Below are 22,999 nucleotides of genomic sequence, written 5' to 3'. Positions count from 1 at the left end.
TTGTAAACACAGGAACAAATAAATTTTGAATAGTCGGTGGTTTATTTTGTTTCACAGGTAACTTTTTACTAAATTTTGTTATTCAACAGCATGAGTGGTACTTTTATTAGCGCCAGCTCCGATACCTTGTGATTTACATAGGACATGCGATGTGGTAACGAAGTTATATTATCAACATGCAGTTAGAAATAAGTAAAAAAACTAATAAAACAAACGGAAAAAATTAAACTGTGAACATAATTTCCAGCTGTCAACATTATTTCGATTTGTATTTACCGCGACAGTGGGGGCAATAGTAACGCAGACGTCGCAGGTTCTCTAAATTTTTGTACCATCAGTTAAATCAAATCAATAATTAATTGCGAAAGAGAATAATACGTTACGTAAGTAGCAAAAAGTATTTAAACAAATCGGTGTCGTGGCGTTTAAATATTTGGGGTATTTACATTTGAATCAATAGTAAATTTTACTAATTTGGTTGGTGTGCTTGCAGAGAAAGAAAGGTTATGTTTATTTTAACCTAAAATTTTCACATGCTTGTAAGAACTTTCGTGGCTAGTTTTAAGTGAATTATAAAATTATTACAGTTATAAATAATAATATAAAATGGGCTTAACGAAGCAATATTTGAGATACGTACCAGCTGGAAATTTTAATATAATTGCAAGTCAAAATTGTAACGTTGAATTTGTTACTTTGGAAGGACAAGAAGGAAGATTTGTGGCAGTTGGAGCATGCGAACATATTATTATTTGGGACTTACGACTAGGAGAAAAAGTAAAATCGTGCATTTGCTCAAATAAATTTCGTTAAAGCTCTATTGTTCACAGGCTCAAGTACTCCCTGGAGAAAAAGCTATCATTACAGCTATTTGTGCAAGTCCGAATAAGAGACACTTAGCTGTAGGTTACGACGATGGAAACGTACAAGTTTATGACTTGAAGTCTGCAGAAGTAATTAGCATCTTTTCTGGGCATCGCTCTGAAGTTACCACTTTGGCTTTTGATAGTTTTGGACATAAGTTAGCCTCTGGTTCAAAGGTATTTCAACAAACTACCAAAAATTAATTAAATTAATGTGGTTGCTTTTAGGATACTGATGTTATAGTGTGGGACACTGTTGCGGAAACCGGTCTTTGCAGACTTTCAGGTCATAAAGGACCCATTACACAAATTTCTTTTATGTCTCAGTATCCCATTTTAATAAGTGGTTCTAAGGATAGCTTTGTTAAATTCTGGGATTTGGATACACACCATTGCTTCAAAACATTAGTTGGTCATCGAACTGAGGTATAATATTTTTAGTAAATTGTAATTGTAAACATAAAGGTATGATTTTTGCAGGTGTGGGGCTTAAGTTTGATTAAAGATGACCAGTACTTAGTGACAGGTTGTGGTGATGCTGAATTAAGAGTCTGGAAACTGTCACAGAAAGACCATGATTCAGAAAATAAAAATTTGGTTGACCACCTAACAACAACTTTGGAGTTGGTTGATTTGCATGATTCTGATGATCCAAATGTAAGTTGAACGTTGCACAATGTGCAATAATTGTGAAGCAAATTTTATTTTAGCATCCTTTACAATGTCACAAAATAGGATCTTTATTGAGAGCTGGTAAAGGACGCGTAGTGTCTATGTTTAGTGATGCTAGTGGTCAAGTTATTGGCTGTCATGGTACAGATATGCAGCTGGAAGTATTTTACTTCTGTACAGACGATGAAGCTCAAGTGCGTTTAAAAAAGAGATTAAAAAAGGAAAGAAAGAAAAAGTAAGTAATTATATTTTAAATATATTGCTAAATTGTTACACATTTTTCTGTTTTAGCAAAGCTTCATCAGATGAAAATGAGGAATTAGAAAATAATGATTTGCAACTCACATTAAGGGATGAAGTAAAACGATTGGTTCCTATAAAATTATCAAATAAACCAAAGTCTTTGGATTTAGTTCTTGGCAATGGTGGTGAATTAAGAGTAGCTGTTAATTTATCTAATAACACTGTAGAATTATATACAATTCAGACTAATGTCAAAAATTCAGAAGCCACTTGTTTGAGATCAATTATTCATCAAGGACATCACAGTGAAGTTAGAGCAGTTAGTTTTAGCAATGATAATTTAGCTATTGTTTCTGGAAGTGCAGAAGCCATTAAAATGTGGAATAGGCCGTCACAAGCATGTTTGAGGACAGTTAGTACAGGGTAAGTTTTTTAATTTATAGCAAAATGTCAGTTGAATTGCAATTACTGATTGGCGGGAGCAATCCATTTTTCAAAATTTCAGCTGTGTTTTTTAAATATGAGTTATGAGCTGATGAAGAAAAGTGCTTCATTATAAAGACACAAGTTAACCAGAAACAAAGAAATAGTGTATATATGTCACTTAATTTTATAACGTAATATTACTACTTCATTTTAAAGATTCTCACAAGGATTATGTTTTCATTAAGAACTCCAAATTTAACCAATAGTTCACAGTTACAGAGGTTGTGTTTCTTATTAGGAAAAACATTAAATGAGTATTTGTAATTTCCATGTTTTACTTCCAGAACATAAATTAAGAAAGGATAGTAATTAAGTCCATCGGGCTACTTGCCACTTTCATGTTTTCTCGATGTGTCATAACCCCTAGAGTACGAAGAGTTGTCTCCCATTTCCGTCTGTCTGTTTGTGTCGATTTTTATTAGACAGATAATCTCCAAAACTACCGGACTGATTGTTGTCAAATTTTGTACGTATAGTAGGACTAGATATGGTGAAACATTAATCAGAATTTGCTTAATCATCAGCAACGACAATTTGATGGCGTCATCTCCAAAATTTATAATAATAATATCCGTGTTGAGTTTTCACTCTAGAGGAAAAAAAATCAAAATTGTATAACATTTTGCGATGTAACTTTGAAATTGCAAAACCGAATGCTCTGAAATCTTGCAAACGTTTTAAGGTTATCATGATAAATCGTCAATCAAAATTTATTCGTTTATCCCCTCCTAAAAAATTGATAATGTCTTCTCAAAATTTTGCCGAATAAATCCTCTCTGAAATATGCAATATTATGACTCTGTACTTGTGGTGTACACTTCCAGTTGTTAAAATTACTAATACGGGGTGACTCAAAAAATTAATGAATGAGGCAATTTATTGTATTGATTAAATCAAGAATGACACACTCCATTTTCCCGAAAATTTGGGAATACAATACTATTATTATTAGTACTACACTGCCTGTATTCAGATCGAAACTGCAGTCGACAGCTTTTATTATAGTGTCTAACTTTTCGAGTTAGTAATGCACGCGATTGCCTGACAATGGAAAAATTCTCGACAAAATCTATTCACCCACTTCCTTCAAAACATTAGGGCCGTCAATTCTAAATTTTGTTGGATAAATTTTACGCGAAATATATGGCATGATATGTTTATTAATTTGGAATTACCCTAAACCTAAAATAATGGAGTTAGTGATTGTAGATCATTAACTAAACTGTCCATCCTTTCTAGCTAGAGTATTGATAACAACACGTCAAAAAATCATTAAGTAAATGCTTGTTTTATGTTTTGCTTTTATTCGGGCCTAGGAGACAAAAAAATTAAACGCCGTTTATAGTGTCAACTATTTGCGGTGTTTTTTTACACCTTCAGGATGCATAAATTATTAACAATTCTTATTATGGTCCTCATTTATTCGTGAAGACCCCCATTTTATCGCTAAAAAATAATAAAGACATCAAATCCTATCATTATGGACAATCTCCATAAATCAAATGTGTTTCAAACTTTTTTCTGAAATGGGTCCATGCTTGAACTTTAATAACAAGCTGTAGTTTCTATAATAGCTTACAACGCATTATGCCTCAAAAAAATGAATGCACAAATCGATTTTCCCGATAATTAATTTTCCGGAATTGAAGCGTTGATAAATTCTTAATACAAAGTCGATACAGTCGTTATGGACATTTCTTGTTCAGGCAGACAGACAGACAGACATATAGGTGGGAGTGAGAAACCTATTTTTTTGTATCTTATGAGCTGGTAAAACAAAAAATTAGCTATCCCCAAATCCTGAGCTGAGCTATAGCGTGAGAAGTAAAAAACCTGAAGAGGATTTGCGTTAGATAATTTTTATTTTTTTTTTCCTGCCGGAAATAATTTAATCCCGTCCTATCTTTCGTGTTTATTATCTCATTAAAAATTACTTGATCTCGAATTTACGACGACCTATCTTAAATCGCATTATTAATGAGATTAGTGGTGCATTTTACACAGTTTTCACTTGCGTGTCACGATGTTCCACACCATGAACAGACCATGTTACGTGTTATCGGAAAAAATTCTTCAATAAAAGCTTTTTTTCCTTTGTGTGCTGTCGTATTTCCTTCAACATTAATTAATTCTTTTCCTTGAAAAATAGGTATATTTTGTCGACTATCTTTGTCCCTGGAGATCGTCACGTCCTGGCGGGTCTGAAGGATGGAACGTTGTTAATTATCGACATAGCAGCCGGAGACATATTGGAAGAAATTCCAGCCCATAGCGCCGAATTGTGGTCGATTTGTTTGCTGCCAGATCAGGTTTATTGACAAAAATATGTTTTGTAAATATGTGCTGATATGCTAAATATTGTAGAGAGGTTGTGTGACTGGAGGTGGCGATAAAACTGTAAAGTTTTGGCAGTTTGAGCTCGTGGTTGATGAAAAAAGCGAAAGCAAAGCGAAAGTTCTTTCGTTGTTACACACACGAACGTTAAAACTTGAAGATACCGTTCTTTGTGTGAAAATATCACCCAATGGGAAATTCATTGCAGTTGGATTATTGGACTCCACTGTTAAAATATTCTTCGTGGATACGTTCAAGGTAAGTGTGCTTTCTTATTCGAACTTTTTTTTTCAACAGGAAATTTGTTTCCTCAGTTTAATAATAATACGTAAGTAATGCTGTAATAATACCTCCATGCATTATAATAATGTATTAAAATATCGGGGAAAAGGTTTCAGCATGTCGGTGATTAAACCGCACTGATAAATATCAGAAATTACAAATGTATAAATAAAAATGACGGACACTTTTTAATAAGATTTTTTATGAGATACGTGTGAAGTTACAAGGAAAATACAAGATTAATTAATTTTATTAAATACATAAATTAAATCATATTACCATTACAGTGAATGAATACGTTCCTACTTTCTCGAGTCGGCTCTTCGTTACCTCCATCGATCATTTCTGCATTAGTGTTTATGTTGTTAATTTCTTTTGTTATTGTTAATCTTAACTCCTTCAAATTGTTGACAGATTTTCGATAGTTTTTTCTTTTAATGATGTCTCAACAAAAGTCTGCAGGGGTAAGATCACAAGATCTCGAGAGCCAGATATTCTCTATATGTCAATTAATGACCGGTTGTCAAAAAATTCTCCCAGCATTCCTATTATGGTCCGATTGCGCTGTAGGTCCGTGTTGTTGAAAATAATCTACTTCCATTTCTTGTAGTGAAATTGTGGTATCAAATCTATTAACATTACTATCAGCAACTAGGTTACCTTAAAAAGAATTACATTGAATGAGTCAGTTAATCACCTAACTATTATTGTTATTACTTTCAAAGAATATAGGCCGTACTATCTATCCATCGATGACTAATTGCAGCCCAAATACCAATTTTTTAAGGATGAAAGGGAGTCTCAACATGAACATGTGATTTTTGCTGCTCCATATTCTCATATTTTGAGAATAATGTACTCAGTTAAGTGAAACCAGGCTTCGCTGTAAAACAGGTTTTTTTCCAAAAGCCAGTTATGAAATGTTTTCAAAAACCACAAACATTAATGTTATTGTGAAATTCTACCTGGAATTCATCCCAAGCCGCTTGAATTGAGTAATCCCCCCACACCGTTTACCTACTGTCCATTTCGAAAATACGACTCGATCCTTTTTCTACTCCAATGGAAATGCCATTTTTAGTGAATACGCGAAAATTTTGAAAAGAACTGTTTTTATTGTAAAGGAACAAGGAAAGGAACAAGCAAGAAAACAAGTAAAGTAAGGTTAGAAGGGACGTTTCATGCGGCGGTTATCAAAATCACAGGGAAACTGTTTAATGAATTGACGTAAAATTTAGGTCAGAGTTAAAAATCAGTTTATTAGGATTTTAATTTTTGTTTTTTTTTGTCTTTTTTTCAAATACAGTGGACACCGCTTAATGTGATCACTTTGGGACTCAGACAAATTGATCACACTAACCGGCTGATAATAATAAGCGAAAACCTCCAGTAGAGACAGTAAAACCTCGAAACAAAACAAAATCGTGAACAAGTAGTGTTTATTATGCTGTAGCTGAAGGTACATAAACGTTAGAATTTATTTTAAATTTTGGTTACCATTCTGAGAAAGGAACACTCGATTTCCCTTGGCTGAGAAATTTTTAAGGTAACTGCGACCTTACGCTGGTTCATCCATGATGGGAGCGATCATACTGTCTTAAGATCTCCAACTGCTTTGATAATATGCCAAGTGTTTAATCATACTGATAATAAGCTGAGATCTAGTCATTTCGAAGTGCTCATTTCTACATAAGTACTCTAACTTAAAACAGAAAAAATTCGTTCGTTCAAAAGACGAAAACGCACTGATTACGTAAAACTGTCACTGATTGTGGTTGTACAAAGTGAGTAGTATAAGAGAATGTACTTTTTGAAAGCAATGAATATTCATTAAAACACAATACCAGTTTCAGTCGTCTCACTTCTCCAAAAAAGCAATTCCCGTTTGTATAAGAATTACAAGATTGATCACAATAAGCGAAATATTGATCACAATAAACGGAAAAACTGTAATGCATTAGTATTGCGTGGGACCGTTCCAAGCCATTTTGATCACACTAAGCGGTTGATAACATTAACCGTGATCATATTAAGCGGCGTCTACTGTATTACAAAATTATCGACAATTAAAATTAATTTTGTTAAAAACTTTTCTATGACGTAGGTAGCTTTACACTCAGCATTAAACATATAATTTCAAAGAAAACATACGGATTCAATTCCGAGGATGACTCGATTACAAATTATGTTGGTTGCCCTATGTTTGACAGACGTTGAGGTTTCTTTCGTGCAATGGTTTGTACCAAGAGCAATAAAAAACACATGGATTTTTGAGAATTTGTCTTTAATAGAATTTTCGTCTCGTCTGAATTTGAGTTGAAAATGCAACGATCCAAGACAAACTTTCAAAAATCCATGGCCATCTTTTTTATTGTTCCCTCTGCGTGAGACCACCTTGCATTAGGTAGTGCTAGTGCTGTATGAACATAGGTATTAGTCAAAAATGGCGACCGTTTCATATTAAAAATTGCTTTGTACATTTTCCAAACATTTCAGAGTTTACAAAATTTCATTTTCATAAATACAGTTGTGTTCAATAAAAATGGAACTTAAATTTTTTGGCAATGTAAACTGACTTTTTTTATTTGTCATTCATTTGTCAAGTAGGCTTAACACATGCTTGTCATACCTCATTTTCTAACCTAAAATCTATAAAGCGTGGAAAAATGACTAAAAATAACAGATTTTTTTTTGACATTTTTCATTTCTATTGAACACAACCGTTCATAATATTGTGTCTAATGATCGAACTGAAGAAACGTTTTGAACTTTTTTCTTTCCAAAGTAAAAAGGATCTCCTCTCCGATCACAGGAAATCTAGTTTTTTACCGCAGTCTTCACTTTCATAAATTATAGTGAATTATTTTAAAGTGTTATTATAAATTCTTTAATTATATAGTTTGAACAAGGTACTGGTGTGAAGGTCTTATTTTTTGTTTTGTTACTGTTTGAAACATAATGTGCGAATGCACAATTATACTAAAATTGCTGAACAGATGCAGCGATCACGTGAAAGTTGCATGAACAGCCTGCGTTAAGGGCAACTTGTGTAAATGGGATACGCAATACCTATAGGGGGCATGTTCAAAATAATAATTATTTGTGAACTTGCCGCCATAGTGTAATCTTTTGTTAATGAATAATAACGTTGAAAAAGTGATTTAGTTAAAATAATGAAGAAAAAACAATGGTTAACCTGAATACACCACAACGAATATACAATCACGAGAAGTAACCAGACAACAATATTGTAAAACGGGCTTCAAGACAGTGGTTTCTAACTAACAATAACGGTAGGCTAGTTATTCATGCACTTTTATTACTGCATCCGTTTATCGATATCGTTACACTGACCTCCAAAAAAAACCGGCCACCCTGAAAAATTTCGCAAAACCAAACTTAAAAAATTATTAATCTAACTAGTGATCGTTATTTTATTAAATAACCATTCACTGCATTTGCTGTATAAATTAGCAAAAAAAAAGAAGACAAATAAACGCAGAATTAAATTTAATTTAACAAAATAACAGAAATTGAGCGACAATTTGAGAGATGACTGTAAGAGTTAACGGCATAACTGCCAAACTTATAATCAAATGATGAAAAACACTTTACAACAACAGCCTCCTTTATTGTTTTAATTAAGAAAATATCGTACTTGGTCTGTTTCTATTATTTTGTTAAATTAAACTTAATTCTGCCTTCATATGTCTTCTTTTTTTGCTCATTTATACAACATGTGTCAATGTTCTTTATTAAAATAACGATCACTAATTAAATTAATAATTTTTAGAGTGGTTTTGTGAAAAGCTTGGAAATAAGAATAAATTGGTTTTTCCGGAAATTACGACAACTTTTCTTTTCAAATAGAATGAAGTTTTTTAAGTGTGTTAATTGATGAATGGTACCATACACGATATGTAACATATTTGGTTTAATGTTTCAAAATTTTTTTCTTCTCATTTACTCATTGCACTTCAATTTCGCAGTTGTTAGGAAATATCTGGTGTCTGGATTAACTCCTCAGTACGTTATGTACGGGGGTTTCGGAAGTTCCAAAAGAATAATAAAAACATTCTTTATGATGTAGATTACGAAAAAAACGTAATTTTATAAAAGTAAAATTGGCAACACTGCACGCACCTAATGCGTGAATACCTCCGGCTTACTTTCTGATTTCTTAGTAACGATGGTGACTGAAATCCACCTTTTATTTTTTTTTAGGACAACCATAACAACCAGTAGTCATTAATCGTTCTGCATTATTATTAATAAAACAAGCTGTTATTTTTCATTAATAAATAAACCAAAAAAAAACATTTAATAAGACATTTATAATTTCATTACACAAAAACAAAAACAACAAAAGAAAAATCCATTAAAACATAACCATTTAAACACTAGAGATGTTCAAAATTCCACTCTTGTGCATATAAGTAAACTCGTTATGTTTCCAAATTTTGATCATTTTTTTTAAGTAAGTCATCAGTGCTTGCTAAGATAAAATTGATTTTGGCAAATAATATACCTTCTTTAAAAAGCCACGGTGGGTAGGCCGGGCTAGTATCTGCTACGATAAGACTGATTTTGGCAAATGAGATACCCTCTAAGAAAAGAGAGGGCGGGTGGGCGGGGCCAGTACCTGTTGAGATAAAATTGATTTTGACAAATGACATACCCTCTAAGGAAAAAGGAGGTGGGTGGGCGGGGCTAGTATTTGCTAAGATAAGACTGATTTTTGCAAATGACGTATCCTGTGAGAAATTTAATTAAATTATTATGAGAAAAGACAGTAGAGGCTCCACAGCACTTTGACATTCTTTCCAACCAGGAATACGTAGAACCTCAAGATTGTTTTAAATTAAAAAAAAAGAAATGGGTCCCAAAATTAACTCAAGAACAGGTCAGGTCAGAATTTTCCAAAAATAGAACACTAAAGTCCCCTAAAATTGTTTTAAATAATTTACAAATGAATCTCCATGGACCCCTAGAATAATACATCCAAACACTGCGGCACTCAAGACTTTTTCAGATTCGTAAAATGTAAACACTAAAAGCTCAAAAGATTTTCATCCAACGACAAAACACCAGATTCTTTTAAATTTATCCGAAAATAAAACACCAGGGGACCTAGAATTAACTACGAACATTGTAACCGTAGGGTTTTGAAAACTTTGACAATTTTTGACACGTCAAATATTTTTAACTGCTTACTCGATTTTTGCTGGTTTATACCTTTGATTTATATCAGGATCAATGTATCAGGCAAACATTGTTGTCAAATGGAATTTTATCAAATTATTACAAAAACAACACAAGCATATCTTCTAACTGACATGGTAATTAAACATGGTCATAAAACTAAAAGTTTTATTACTAGTTATTGTGATAATGTTATTTAGTTGTTAAAAGTAGCAAAAGAACCAATTTTAAAATCATTATAACTCCACCAAAATGCGAGAAGGATTTTTTTTTACTATTTTTCCCGGACTCACTAGTTGATTGAAAAGAGCGTAACGGAATTTTCGGCCATTTTCCAGACACCCGGTATAGATTTCTGAGAAATTTTAATGAAAAATTAATACAAAGAAAAAATGGTATACAATTAATATATGTAGTTTTAAGCGTTATATTTACCTTTTTTTTTTGAACGCTTTTTAATAGGTGTTTCAAACAGTATATTTTTCTTTTTTTCAGTGATATAACATTTCACTTGAGTGCCACAATTGTTATTTATACAATCTTTTACCATGACAAGAAAAATTTGTCGCTCGAGCCCAAGCCAGTGTGTAAATCCGCCGAGTAAAAAAACGTAGCTTTTCCGATAACTTCGAAAGCTGTCAAATGTCAATTCATCAGTCATACGTGAGGTTATATAACTGAACGGAGCTTGAGATTTGGTTCAGTTGAGTATTTAATCATGGGTTAACTTATCATCAAATGTGCTAAGTTGAAATCAGACGCTATTAAAGTGTGTTCAAAATTTGGCATCGTTCATTGATAGTGATGAATGATGATAATACAAACATGCAACAAGCCAGAATTTAAAGTTGGCGGTCATGACATCCACATGACGTCACACAAAATGTCCGATATCATACTATGGCTTTACTCACGAATTGCATACAAAACTCTTCACATTCGTAATACAAATCAAGAACTTCTACCTACCTCTCTCAGTAAAACTGCGGACTTGTTTTTCAGCTTTCCAATTCATAAATAAGTCGTATTCTTTAAAATATTGGCCCTTGGATTTTTCTCACAATAGATTCAATGTAGTCGTAGCGGCAGTCTTGACAATTTCTTCAGGGGTGCAGCAGAATTGTAATCGCTGTCCGATTCCATTCTTCGAACACACAAATTACCACAAAACAACGAGAAAACTAATAAAGAGCCCTCAAATAAAAACTAAATTGCAAAATTTTGCGATGGGTTCTAATTTATGAAAAATGTGTTGATTAATCGTCATAGCAACGGCAACCAGCCTCCTATGTTTTGTGCTTAAATATTTTGCGTTAAAAGTTAACATGCTACGACTCATTTTTCCTTTTAAATTCGGAAAAGGAAGAAACGCTATGGCATTTATTTTTTTACGCTTTTTAAGTATTTAAAACAATATAATTTTGTTTTTTCAGTTATGTAACATTTCACTTGAGTGCTGTATTATGCTACTTTTTTTCATGACAAGGAAAATTTGTCTCGCAAGCCAAAACGAGTGCGCAATTCCGCCGAGTAAAAAAGACGTAGGTACCTACCTCAAAAACAGTCTCTTTTAGTAAAACTGCAGACTTGTTTTTCAACTTTCCAACTTTCCAACTCATAAATAATAAGTCCTATTCTTTTGAATGTAGGCCATTGGATTTTTCTGGAAATACATTCAATGTTGCCGTAGCTGAAGTCTTGAAGTTTTAATCGCTGTCCGATTCCATTGTTCGAACACACAGATTATCACAAAACATCGAGAAAACTAATAAAAAGCACTCAAATAAAAACTAAATTGCAAAATTTTTCGATGCGTTCTAATTTGTGAAAAATGTGTTGATTAATTGTCATAGCAACGGCAAGCAGCCTTCTATGTTTTGTGCTTAAATATTTTCCGTTAAAAGTTCACGCTATTACGTGAAAAAAAAACTTAAATAAGAATTCCCGTTTAAATTGTTTCATAAAAATAGGGACCAATAATTTGATTCCCGAAGATCCTATATCGAACGTTTGTGGATTGGACATTTTACAAATTCATTATTTGATAATTTATAATCTAGGATATCTCTGAAAATGTATTTTGGGTTGCATATGTTCGGCTTGGTTAGGGTTACTGCTCATGAATCACCCTGTGAAGAAAGGATATTTGAAAAAATTGTATTAATTGTGTTACCATGACACAACAAAAAAATATTTCTTTAAAAAGTAAATTCTATTTAACGTAACATATCTTCAATTTTCACGTAATATTAAAATTCAAGAAAAAATGATATCTTTAACTTTCTTTTTCAGTTTTATTTGTCCCTATATGGTCACAAATTACCCGTGCTGTGTATGGATATCTCGTCGGATTCTACTCTCATAGCTACAGGATCTGCAGACCGCAATGTTAAAATATGGGGAATGGATTTCGGAGACTGTCACAGAAGCCTCTTCGCCCACGACGATTCTGTCACCGGCTTACAGTTTGTCCCCCGAACACATTACTTTTTCACATGCGGTAAAGACGGAAAAGTTAAACAATGGGATGGCGATACATATGATAAAATAATCACGCTTCAAGTAAGTTAATCAGCACTAGTAACTCAACAAGCATTGTCATTAACCATCTTAGGGGCACGCTGGTGAAGCATGGTCACTCTCCGTCAGCCCCAGTGGCCAGTTTGTTGTATCGTGCGGTGCTGACCGCGTTCTAAGACTCTACGAAAAATCAGAACAACCACTGGTATTGCAAGATGAACAAGAAGAAGAAAGAGAGCAACAGGAAACGCTCGCTACTGGAGAGCAGACTGTTATTCCAGGTCAAACTAGTTTGAATTTACCTTCAAAGAAAACAGTTGGGAGTGAAAAAGCAGTAAGTAGGTATTATCAGTATTCATTTAAATAATTACACGTACATTGTTCTGTAAGGCTGAAAGCATACTGGAGTCTCTCGAAATTTGCGAAAAATATAAAGAACAGTTGGCGGAACATGAAGCCCTTCAAGCTGCGTCGACGCAGACTTTGCCCTTGCCTCAACCACCTTTGCTGATGCAGGCTTTAAACGTTTCTACGCCAGATGATTTCCTTTTAGAAACCATTAGAAGGATACGTCCAAGGTTGTTAATTGTTTTTTTGCTTGTTAACGAAAGTGTAGCTAACGTTACTGTCGTACCTTTTTTTTAGTGATTTAGAGGAAGCGCTACTTTTATTACCACTCAATTCAGTATGTGAAGTTTTGCAAATTCTACCTGCTTTAATTGCGAGAGGCGACCAGATCGAGTTGATGTGTAAAATTTGTGTATTTTTACTGAAGCTACATCACGCACCAGTAGTAGCTAATCATACGTTACTAGTTACTCTGCAACAGTTACAGAAATTAGCTTTTAGTAAAGTGCAAGAATTACGAGTAAGTAACAAATGAGTGGATTCTTCGTTTTTGAGGTATAATTCTAGGATATGGTTGGATATAATCTGTATGGAATGCAATTTATGCAGAGAGAGATTGAAGCAGCTGAAGGTGTCCAGATGTTTAGAGACGCGACTGTAGAAAAAAAGAAGGGAGACAAGAAAAGAAAACAACGAGAAAAGTTGAAGAGATCGATGATCGTTTTAAATAGTTAGTTGTGGTGGAAAATACGCTTCTGGTTGTAAATACTTTGTTGCGAAAGAAATGAAAAATTTAGTACCATAATATTTTTTTATTACTGTTTTTAAGTTCATTACATATGTGAAAATAAACAAATCAGTATTCTAACATTTTTTTCAAAATTATATACAATTATTTAGACAAGAATTAAAAAATGAGGCCAAATTAAAACTACACTGCAAGTCAGTGTAGGAAGATGAACGTTTACAAAAAGAAAAAAATTAATATATTAACGATATTAATACTTGAAGTTTGATATATTCTGTACAGCTCAAATAAAACGTATCAATATAAAAAAGCATAAATAATAATATCATGAACAAACAAAATGGTAAAGCGATTGTGTCATTTGGGCTGCACAAAAGATACACTTGGGCTTTGGTTTGGGGACGTAAATTAATAAATTTACGACATTAACAACTGGCAAACAGATATTTGGCCTAATACCAAAATCACAAATATCACTAGAGGCGTTAAATAAATAGTTATACAATATGTTAGAATACTCTAATAATTTAAAATAATACAATAGGGTAAAAGATATTTGTAGTTTTGGTATGGGAACTCGGTCTTCTAAAATAATACAAAAGTTTATTTACTTTAATAAGTTAGGAACCAAGTGCTTATAATAAATATTTAAATTACTAAATTACATTTATTATTATTGCCAATAATTCCGAATGGCCGACCATTCGTTATTGGAATAAAGTTACTGTATATCTACATTTATACAACAGAAAATTCGATTCGTTTATCGGTGTTGTAAATTATTGATAGCGTGTACGTAAAAAGTTACGAAAATATTTATTTTGTAAGTTCAGACATTTAGTGTATCTAGGAAATTATTGCTACGCTGCCTGACTTGAACTCATCACATCCTACTCAGATCTGACCAACATACTTATCAGTAGTATCTTATACACATCTATCAATAAATCAGTTATAAAAAATTACTCATTAAATCAACAATTTAACAATAACAACGTTTGTTAGCGAGGTTTTGAATAAACGAATACATCCGGGAATGTAATATTTCAACAAACTAAAAAAAAAGGATAATAATTTAAAACCATTCAATCTGCACAAATAGTTCATACATAACTGTGTATTATACAATTTGTTTCATTAAAATACCTCAGGGAGGTACCTATATACATATATTTCATTTAAATAACTTAATAACTTAAAGTTCAGACTTACATATATCAGACTTGCTGTACAAATACACTGTTTAATACAGTTCTGCCACTGCGAGAATGCAAAGTCATAGCTAGCAAAGATCGTTAAACAATGCAAAAAGTTGCATTCTGCGTTATTTGTAGAGACTACAGACAATCGAACGGACCAGATTCAAATCGAACGAACAGTAACGAATTTGCGAAATGTTAAGATTAATTAACATCAACATTATTAAACCGTAAATTGCTGCCAAAGTATTGACATTCGAGTTGCAGAGATAAGCTGCACGATGTGAGATTAAAAAATGAAAAAAATAGTTAACATAGCAAAGCTGCATATAACAAGTGCTACTCACTTCTGTATTAACTTTTTTTTATACAAGGCATAGATTTAGTCCGTGACTTTCTCATAATTATTCTATAACACAATTAAAGCCGACATCACTGTTAATTTGAATAGCAGTTTGCTAGCTATGCACTACACACGTCGCGATTGATCGGATGCGTGTACGGCTGTGACCTCATCACGTTCCAGCCGATCTCCTTCGAGTCGCCCGCCTCCTGAACCGCCGCCGGGATGTCAGCCGGCGGAATCGTTCGCCACCGGGTGCCGAACGTCGGCGTGTTTAAGGGGGCGTTGTGCCCGTCCACGCAGTCCGACCCTGCACGGGCCATTTTACTGTAACGTTTATACTGAAGATACACAACGACGCACACTATCACCACTAAAAAAACTGCTATCGTTGCCCCACCGGCTATACTCGCTGTCTCCAACATGAACCTTCGTTGTGACGCTGAAAATATTTTCGAAATTAGTTACATAAAACATTTCGGTGGCTAATAACTAAATTTTGCAAAACAATAAGAATACCGTCAAATGGCGATGTTTTAAGAAAACAATTTCGATGTTTGTGCTAATTGTTTATATTGCAAAAAATTGAAGAAATTATTTGATACAATGAAAATTCATACCCATAAGTGTCAAAGTCAGGTCACTCAGCCAGGGGTGATTTGACATGCTTGACTTTACTTTTGGTATTTTCAAAACTTACAGTTCTACTAGTTACATCACATAGAAATTTCTAATTGTGCGTAGTTTTTTCACTTGTCTGCAATTTGGAAAAATATAAAAAAAGTAGCTATTATTTTAATCTGTTTATGAAAGGCAATTTAATTTTAAAGGCTGCATTACTTTTTTTTCAAATCAGAGACTGTTTTACTATTTCGTCAGATTTTGAAATAAGCTGTATTGTGATGTTAATATTGTTTTGATTTATCGGTATATTTATGCCTTCCGCACAGCAGCACCCTAATAGGGTCAGTTTGATAAATGACCATGTATTTTCATGTTTTCTTGGCGTTTCTCAGTTTATAGATTGTTATCTATCTTCCTCCTGTGAACACAGAAATTCCCAATTCAGTAGACCGATCTGTTTAAAATTTTAAAAGTACTTTATGATTATCTTGAAGATTCTAAAGCCCTAAACAAAATTTCGTTTATCCCCATCAAAAATTTGATGACGTCATCTCAAAATTTTTACACATCCATTCTTTACCTATGGGTAAATAATCAGTCTCTACTTAATTAACTTTCCTCATACAGGCTATTCGCAAAAACCTTCTACATTATTACCACTTACTAAGACTTCTTTGAAATTTTCACTCTAGACATCCAGCTTTTGGAAAAAATTAAAAATTCTGTAACAATATTTTGCAGTTTAACTTTGAAGCTGCAAAACCGGATGCTCTAAAATCTTGTAAATATTTTAAAAAAGGTCATCGTAATCATGGTAAATCGTTAAGCAAAATTTATCCGTTTATCCCCTCCCAAAAAATTAATGACGTTATCTCAAAATTGTGCCCAATAAAATATTATATGCAAAATATTATTACTGTATACTTGTGACGCACTCACAGATTTTAGAATTACTTATACAGAATGGCTCACAAAATTAAAGAGTCAATTTATTTGATTGATTAAATTAGGAACTGCACAACTGATTGCTTTGAAATCTTGCAGAGGTTTTAAACTTATCGTAAGCAAGGTAATTTTTAATGAATATGTATCTGTTTATCCCCCTCACAAAATTGATGACGTCATCTCAAGATTTTGCCGAATAAATCCTATCCAAAGTGTGCAAAATATGATGAGTCTGTACTTATGATTTATCACTGCTTTAAAAGTTTGTAAACTGCTTACACAGGATGATTCATAAAAATTAATAAATGAGTCAATTTATTTTATTGATTAAATCGGGAACGATTCACTCCATTTCTCCCGAAAATTTGGGAATGCAATACTGTTACCATAGGTATTATACTCCACCTATCCAAAGTGATATACGTGTCTTTGCAAAAATGTTGATGACGTCATCACCATTTTTTTTTCTTTAACGTTACATATACATCTTTGTTTTAACTTATAAGGGTTCGCATAATTAAATTTTATAATTTTTCGAAAAAGTTCGATTTGTTTTATTGTACTTCAGGGTCGAGGGAAGTTCTGTCGAAATAACTTTCGATTAATTTTTGTACATATTTGGGATTTATCTTAACAAAACCCAACAGACTAAACTTTTATCACATTACAGAAGACAAAAATATTTGAAACTAAAAAAATTGTCAAAGAGTCGTTTTACACGTCACAGAATTACTCCGAAAATTACTACCAAAATAAATTTTAGAAATTTTGTAAGAAGAATATTCTACATTTTGATGGTAAACTGCGCAAAAAGTTGCGCAGGCCTTCAAAATTTGTTGACGTTTTGAATGTGTGAGAGTTTCTTGCGTACTTTACCATTAAAATCTAGAATATTTTTTTTTTTTGCAAAACTTTTAACATTAATTTTGGTAGTGGCCGTGTAAATTGGCTCTAATGTTACTTAGACCGAACTTCCCTCGCCCCTGACCCACAATCAAACAAATCTAGTTTCTAAAACACAAAATTATTAAATCCGATTCTGTAAATTTGAAGTTTTATGATAATTCTTGTAAGTTAAACTAAAAATACGATGCGTATGTTTCAAGCGAATTTTCTTAATACAATTTTCCCATGACGTCATCAAGTTTTTTGAAGGGATAAACAGATCTTGATTAGCAATTTACCATTTCTGCGTAACTCTAAAGACTTTGCAAGATTTCAAGAGAAGTTGCTTTTGTAATTTCCAGGTTATAATATATTGCTGTAACCTCTTTAATTTTTTCCGAAAATCTGGATGTCCAAATTCAAAAATACGGGCGGATCGATAAACTAGAACTATTATTTTATACAACTGGTATAGAATATATCTATCAAAATTCTGAGATGATTTCATCAATTTTTCAATTAGCCTTTTACCATTTACATATAGGGTGTTTCTTTTATTTGATACAACCCCTGTAGCTTTTTTATTCTTAAAGATAAACCTGTAGTTCTTTTAGCAATTTGTAACATTTTAAACAATCTCATATTTTTATTACCACTTCTGGTAGAACCGGAAATGACAACTTTATTTTTTTTTTTGGTACACTAGGTATAAAATAAATCATAAATGGAAAGCAACCAATATTCTAAAATCATACGTAAAAAGTTATTCAATAAAATACACGAAAAATTCATATTTATTAATGACAATCTAGTCTCTTCTTGAAAAATCGACACTCATGTCATTTATTCACATAGTGATCTTTTAAAATTATACAAATTTGCTCAAAGAACTATATGTTTATCTTTAAAAACAAAAAAGGTACAGAGGTTGTATCAAATAACAGAGACAAAATGGACCGACAATTTCGCGACAATTACTTTAGTATAACTTCGGAGATTATCTATCTATTAAAATCACCACACAGACAGAAACGGGGTACCTACTGTTTTATAATATGGCATGGGAGCTACGAAATGTCGAGAAAACATGAAATTAGCTATTCGCCAAATACACCCTGTTACAGTACTTTCCTAGCTTACGCTCGGTAAGTAAAAATCCACAATTTGCATCAATTAATTATTAATAGAGACAGAAAAAAAGTCACAGACAAAAGTTATACGGCTCTTTCAGAAGCATGCATTAAAATTATTTTCGATTATACAGAGTGTTTTGTTTTCCAAGCATCACACACAACTCACTTTTTTTAAATACATTATCATATATATTTTTATTAGTCTCTCTTACTTTTTTCTGAAAACTTTACTTTACAAAATTATAATAACGTTATTTTTAAAACTTATGTTCCAATTTTTTAAGGGGGGATAAGCAGAGGTACGTACAAACAAAATAAAATACAAGTTGTTTACATATCGTATTTGAAAACTTATAATTCAATTTTTTATAAACACTCCGAATATTAAAACCCAATTTTATACCACAATAAAACGCGTATCTTTATTTATCTCTCCATAAAATATTGTGACACAGATTAAAAATACATATCTCTATTGCGATTTTTTGTGAACCCTTCCATTGCTAAAAACCTTCAAGGAAATTGAAATAACTTGGGAATTTCGAAGATAAACAATGGTTATAAAGCCTAGAAGAGGTCAATCAGAATATATAAAAATATAAGGACATTCAAAAACTACATTATGTTACGCATTAAAAACAAAACACTCCGTATAGTTGGACATAATTTTACTATGTGGTCGTCACTCTGTTTAATTTTTGTACTTTCGTTATTTTATAGTTTTTATAATATTAGAAACTAGTTTTCAAAAATTAACGGTTTTTATAGAACTGTAAAGGCTATCCTAGAGTGTTTAATTTATTTTCTTTTTGAGTAATTCATAATTCTATAAAAATAATGCAAACATTGCTTAAAAAGTATCAGGAAATAAAAAAAATCACGTAATCTTACGCTTGGGTATTATACATATCACCATTTGACGGTAGCGACATTCTCAATTAGCTAACTCTTATCTAAAGCGTTTTTTAGCAATTGTTAATTTATTGCCCCATACACCATTTGTTACGGCGTGATATTCTAAAAGTTCATAAATTTGAGTTTCCATTTGCAATCAACTTAAACCACATTCCGGAAACTGATAACCAATAATTAAATTTTTAAAAAGTGTGTAATTACTAGAATTGCTGATTCCGATTAGATAGTTTACCCAGTAATTTCACTTTTACATTCTCAGTGCAAAATTTTCTTCTTTCATGCGATGGAAAATCGCGATTATAGTTTCCTTAAAAATGAAATTGTATGCAATTGTGTAATGTCATTGACACTAATTAACGTAATGCACACATTATGCCGAAATAGTGTGCACCAAATTCGACAAAAAGCAAGTGTGTATTTTGTACTCACTTCTATTTGAAGATCTTTCATACTTTACAAATCCACCAATACTGCAATTTATTATGAGATTATTAAGTTACGATTTGCTGTGAAGCACTTGTTAGTGCTAAAAGTGATAAGAATTTCAATTAATTATAAACCTCTAAGACGACTTTGTAGTGTAATGTAGCGTAATGTCAAAAGTTTGTTGTCCCACGGCTCCCACCCACTGTTAAAGTTAATCATGTTTTTGACAAGTTTGCCTCAAGTAACAACAATTAAACTATTAGACTAACATGATTGTCCTTAAAAAGCTTTTTTTGTCGAATTTGTTGCAATTTTTTTACTTAGTTACGATGTATGAGCAATTTATGAACTGTGGAAACATTGTAAGTACTACCCTATAAACCAAAAGCTGCATTTTGCAAATCTATATGCAAAGAAACATTCTTCTGTAATTAAACCAAGTTAATCTGTATTAGCCACACCAACATTTATTGGTTAATACTTGTTAGGGGGGGAAGGTTGGGATACTTACGCAAATACGAACCGTCTAAATCTTTATATTCACATCTAGGACCCATAAAACCTTCTGCACACCTGCAACCAAAACGAAACTAATTAAAACCACTAATCATTAAAATTAAAGCAGTTTTTAATGGGTGTTCTGCTTTCACTGAAAAACATAATTTTAATAAATACTCATTTGATAAGTTTTTACGATTATTACGGTACAGAACAGCGTTAATTAAATTATTATAAATAAGTATAATGAACTACTAAATGAACTTGGGAAAACGCGGTATAAACGTTTGTGAAATGCTACCGCAGAAGCTACAAATAATATTAGCCTTAGTGAGTGACTTATGAACCACGTATTTAAGACCTACGGGACCTTAAAACATGCGATGGAATTTGTTACAAAAGGTACAAATAATTTTGACAAGACATGTCCCAGAATAAACTTAATCACTTGTATTTCTATAATTAAAATTGCGCAAATTAAATATTTTGATATGCAATAGAAAATATTCCGATCAATTCTAGGTTGCAACAGCTTAAGCACTAGTAAAAATAGTGTATACAAAAGATAAGATAATCCGGCACACCAGGAACTCCCTAGTGAAATACAGTTATTTAAACATTAAGGACGAAGCTAACTAAGTCAAAGTTTATACTAAAATTAATTCATTTTCTCATAACGTTTTGATGCTAATTAACAATATTAGTGCTACGTTTCTATCATCTATTTATATAGATTACAGATTGTATAGATATACTATTATTAGTTGATTGATATGAAATATTTAGATCCGGTTTATAGAAGCACTTAATCAGGCCATTAATTTAACCACGCAGTTAACTGATCACTTAACGTGATAAGATTGAACCAATCAAATGACTAGATTGCCGATTAATTGCACATTTCATTTTAATCAAATTAAATACGTATTTAATACAGCTCTTAATTTATTAATTTATAATTTAAAACGTTTAAAAATTCCCACTGTTAAAATATCTACTTTCATGAAACATTAAGACGGATCTACATTCAAACAGGTAAACTAAAAAAAATCATGACGCATATGTAGTGAACCCAAAGCGCGTGTAAGCCGGGACCGAATTCAAACAGATAAAATATTACCTGACCGGTTTGGGACCCAATTTGGCAAGTGTGGTTCAGCTACTATATAATGTATTTTTTGAATTTAAACAGAAAAAAGGTTACTAATGTGTCATGTGCATATGACACAATTTACAAGAACAAACTTGTAACTTAACCGCCTAATTTTAGCCTAATACGAGATTATGTGTGTCGTTCTGCAACCGCTTACACAACAAACGTCAAGATTCGCTGTTAAAATACGATGTTATGCAAGTTACCTTGCGTAATAAATCAAGGTCTGGTTTATTCATATATGGTTAAAAAATATATAACAACTTTTGTAAGACGAATAAAACGGAGATCTAATAAGTATGAACTCGTGTTTTACGTATACTTCCTGTTTTGAAATAGAGATCACTTGGCCTATATTCCCTGTTTCAGTACTGGAACTATACCTATTAGCTGTAGCAAATTCAAAAACCACAAGTTGACGTTAAAAAATCTTTCAATTTAGAAGCATTTGAATCATTCGCATTGCAACTTTCCGGAATAGTTTAGCTGAGATTCTAACCCACGTAGAACCTTCGATTTTGCGTTACCAAACACGTCATGCTTTGCTCACTCTAAGAAAAAGATCCCGTAATACATAAACTATATAGTTAGAATACGACTAATAATGTGCACTTAATCTATTTTTACGACTTCCATAGAAAAAACTCACAAATTGCAGCAGTTATCGATCAACTAGTTACAATTGTGTTAACAATGTAATGTGCGTGATGAAATTTTAATAATATCCGTACTCAAGTAATTGCTATCGCTTCTGGATAAGAATCAATAACAACAATTTGAGAAATTTATAGATAATGATGATACATTACACAGAAAACTTTAGTGGACGTAGTGAAATAGTTGCAAATTACCGAACTATTTTTTCTCATCATAATTTATGGCGTTTTGTTTCATAGTGGATCCCAACGAGATCGTCACAGCTGGCATACTAGCTGGTATACATGTTGGTGTTTTTTTTTCATTTCCCACTCAGAATCTCGTAAACGGTAGGAGATATGAATTTATTTAAATTAGAACGAACTTGAACTAATTTAAGGCGATTAATAAACCACACGCTTTTTTAAAATTTTGAGGACTTTCATAATTATCCTGACAAATTCCAATTTGTCTTTTACGAAATTTTAAATATCTATTTATTTTCCAAGCAGTAAATTTCGTAATTAGCACCAAGATGCTAAAC

At 32.3% G+C, this 22,999-nt stretch overlaps 2 protein-coding genes across 4 annotated transcripts in view; one reads left to right on the top strand and one right to left on the bottom strand.

Moving 5' to 3' along the window:
• Nucleotides 1–529: 529 nt before the first annotated feature.
• LOC135134898 (WD repeat-containing protein 3) lies at nucleotides 530–13,818 on the top strand. Its single transcript, XM_064063778.1, has 13 exons — nucleotides 530–777; nucleotides 831–1,040; nucleotides 1,092–1,289; nucleotides 1,344–1,520; nucleotides 1,574–1,770; nucleotides 1,827–2,201; nucleotides 4,414–4,573; nucleotides 4,629–4,856; nucleotides 12,375–12,644; nucleotides 12,697–12,936; nucleotides 12,993–13,180; nucleotides 13,248–13,470; nucleotides 13,518–13,818. Exons 1-13 carry the CDS (start codon nucleotides 607–609, stop codon nucleotides 13,683–13,685), a joined length of 2,805 nt encoding a protein of 934 aa, XP_063919848.1. The 5' UTR covers nucleotides 530–606; the 3' UTR covers nucleotides 13,686–13,818.
• A 1,297-nt stretch (nucleotides 13,819–15,115) lies between these two features.
• LOC135134899 (probetacellulin-like) overlaps nucleotides 15,116–22,999 on the bottom strand; it is a 194,352-nt gene continuing 186,468 nt past the window's right edge. For all 3 annotated transcript variants that reach the window (XM_064063780.1, XM_064063781.1, XM_064063779.1), the window contains 2 exons: nucleotides 20,680–20,741; nucleotides 15,116–15,682 (listed from right to left, as the gene is read on the bottom strand). In XM_064063780.1, the coding sequence (XP_063919850.1) occupies nucleotides 15,360–15,682; nucleotides 20,680–20,741 (385 nt within the window). In that variant the 3' untranslated portion in view covers nucleotides 15,116–15,359. The remainder of the gene's footprint in view (nucleotides 15,683–20,679; nucleotides 20,742–22,999) is intronic.

Source organism: Zophobas morio, unplaced genomic scaffold (assembly GCF_036711695.1).
Source record: "Zophobas morio isolate AGI-343-1 ecotype UQ-CSIRO unplaced genomic scaffold, CSIRO_AGI_Zmor_V1 ptg000024l, whole genome shotgun sequence".
NCBI lineage: Eukaryota > Metazoa > Arthropoda > Insecta > Coleoptera > Tenebrionidae > Zophobas > Zophobas morio.
The sequence above is the reverse complement of the archived record's forward strand: the minus strand, read 5'-3'. Positions and strand labels throughout refer to the sequence as shown.

Bases quoted from the DNA above. Each gene is read 5' to 3' on its own strand.
- LOC135134898 (XM_064063778.1), top strand. From the start codon at position 607: ATGGGCTTAACGAAGCAATATTTGAGATACGTACCAGCTGGAAATTTT. The intron at 1,771-1,826 runs GTAAGTAATTAT...TTTCTGTTTTAG, and splicing joins AAAAAGGAAAGAAAGAAAAA to CAAAGCTTCATCAGATGAAA. The intron at 13,471-13,517 runs GTAAGTAACAAA...GTATAATTCTAG, and splicing joins GTAAAGTGCAAGAATTACGA to GATATGGTTGGATATAATCT.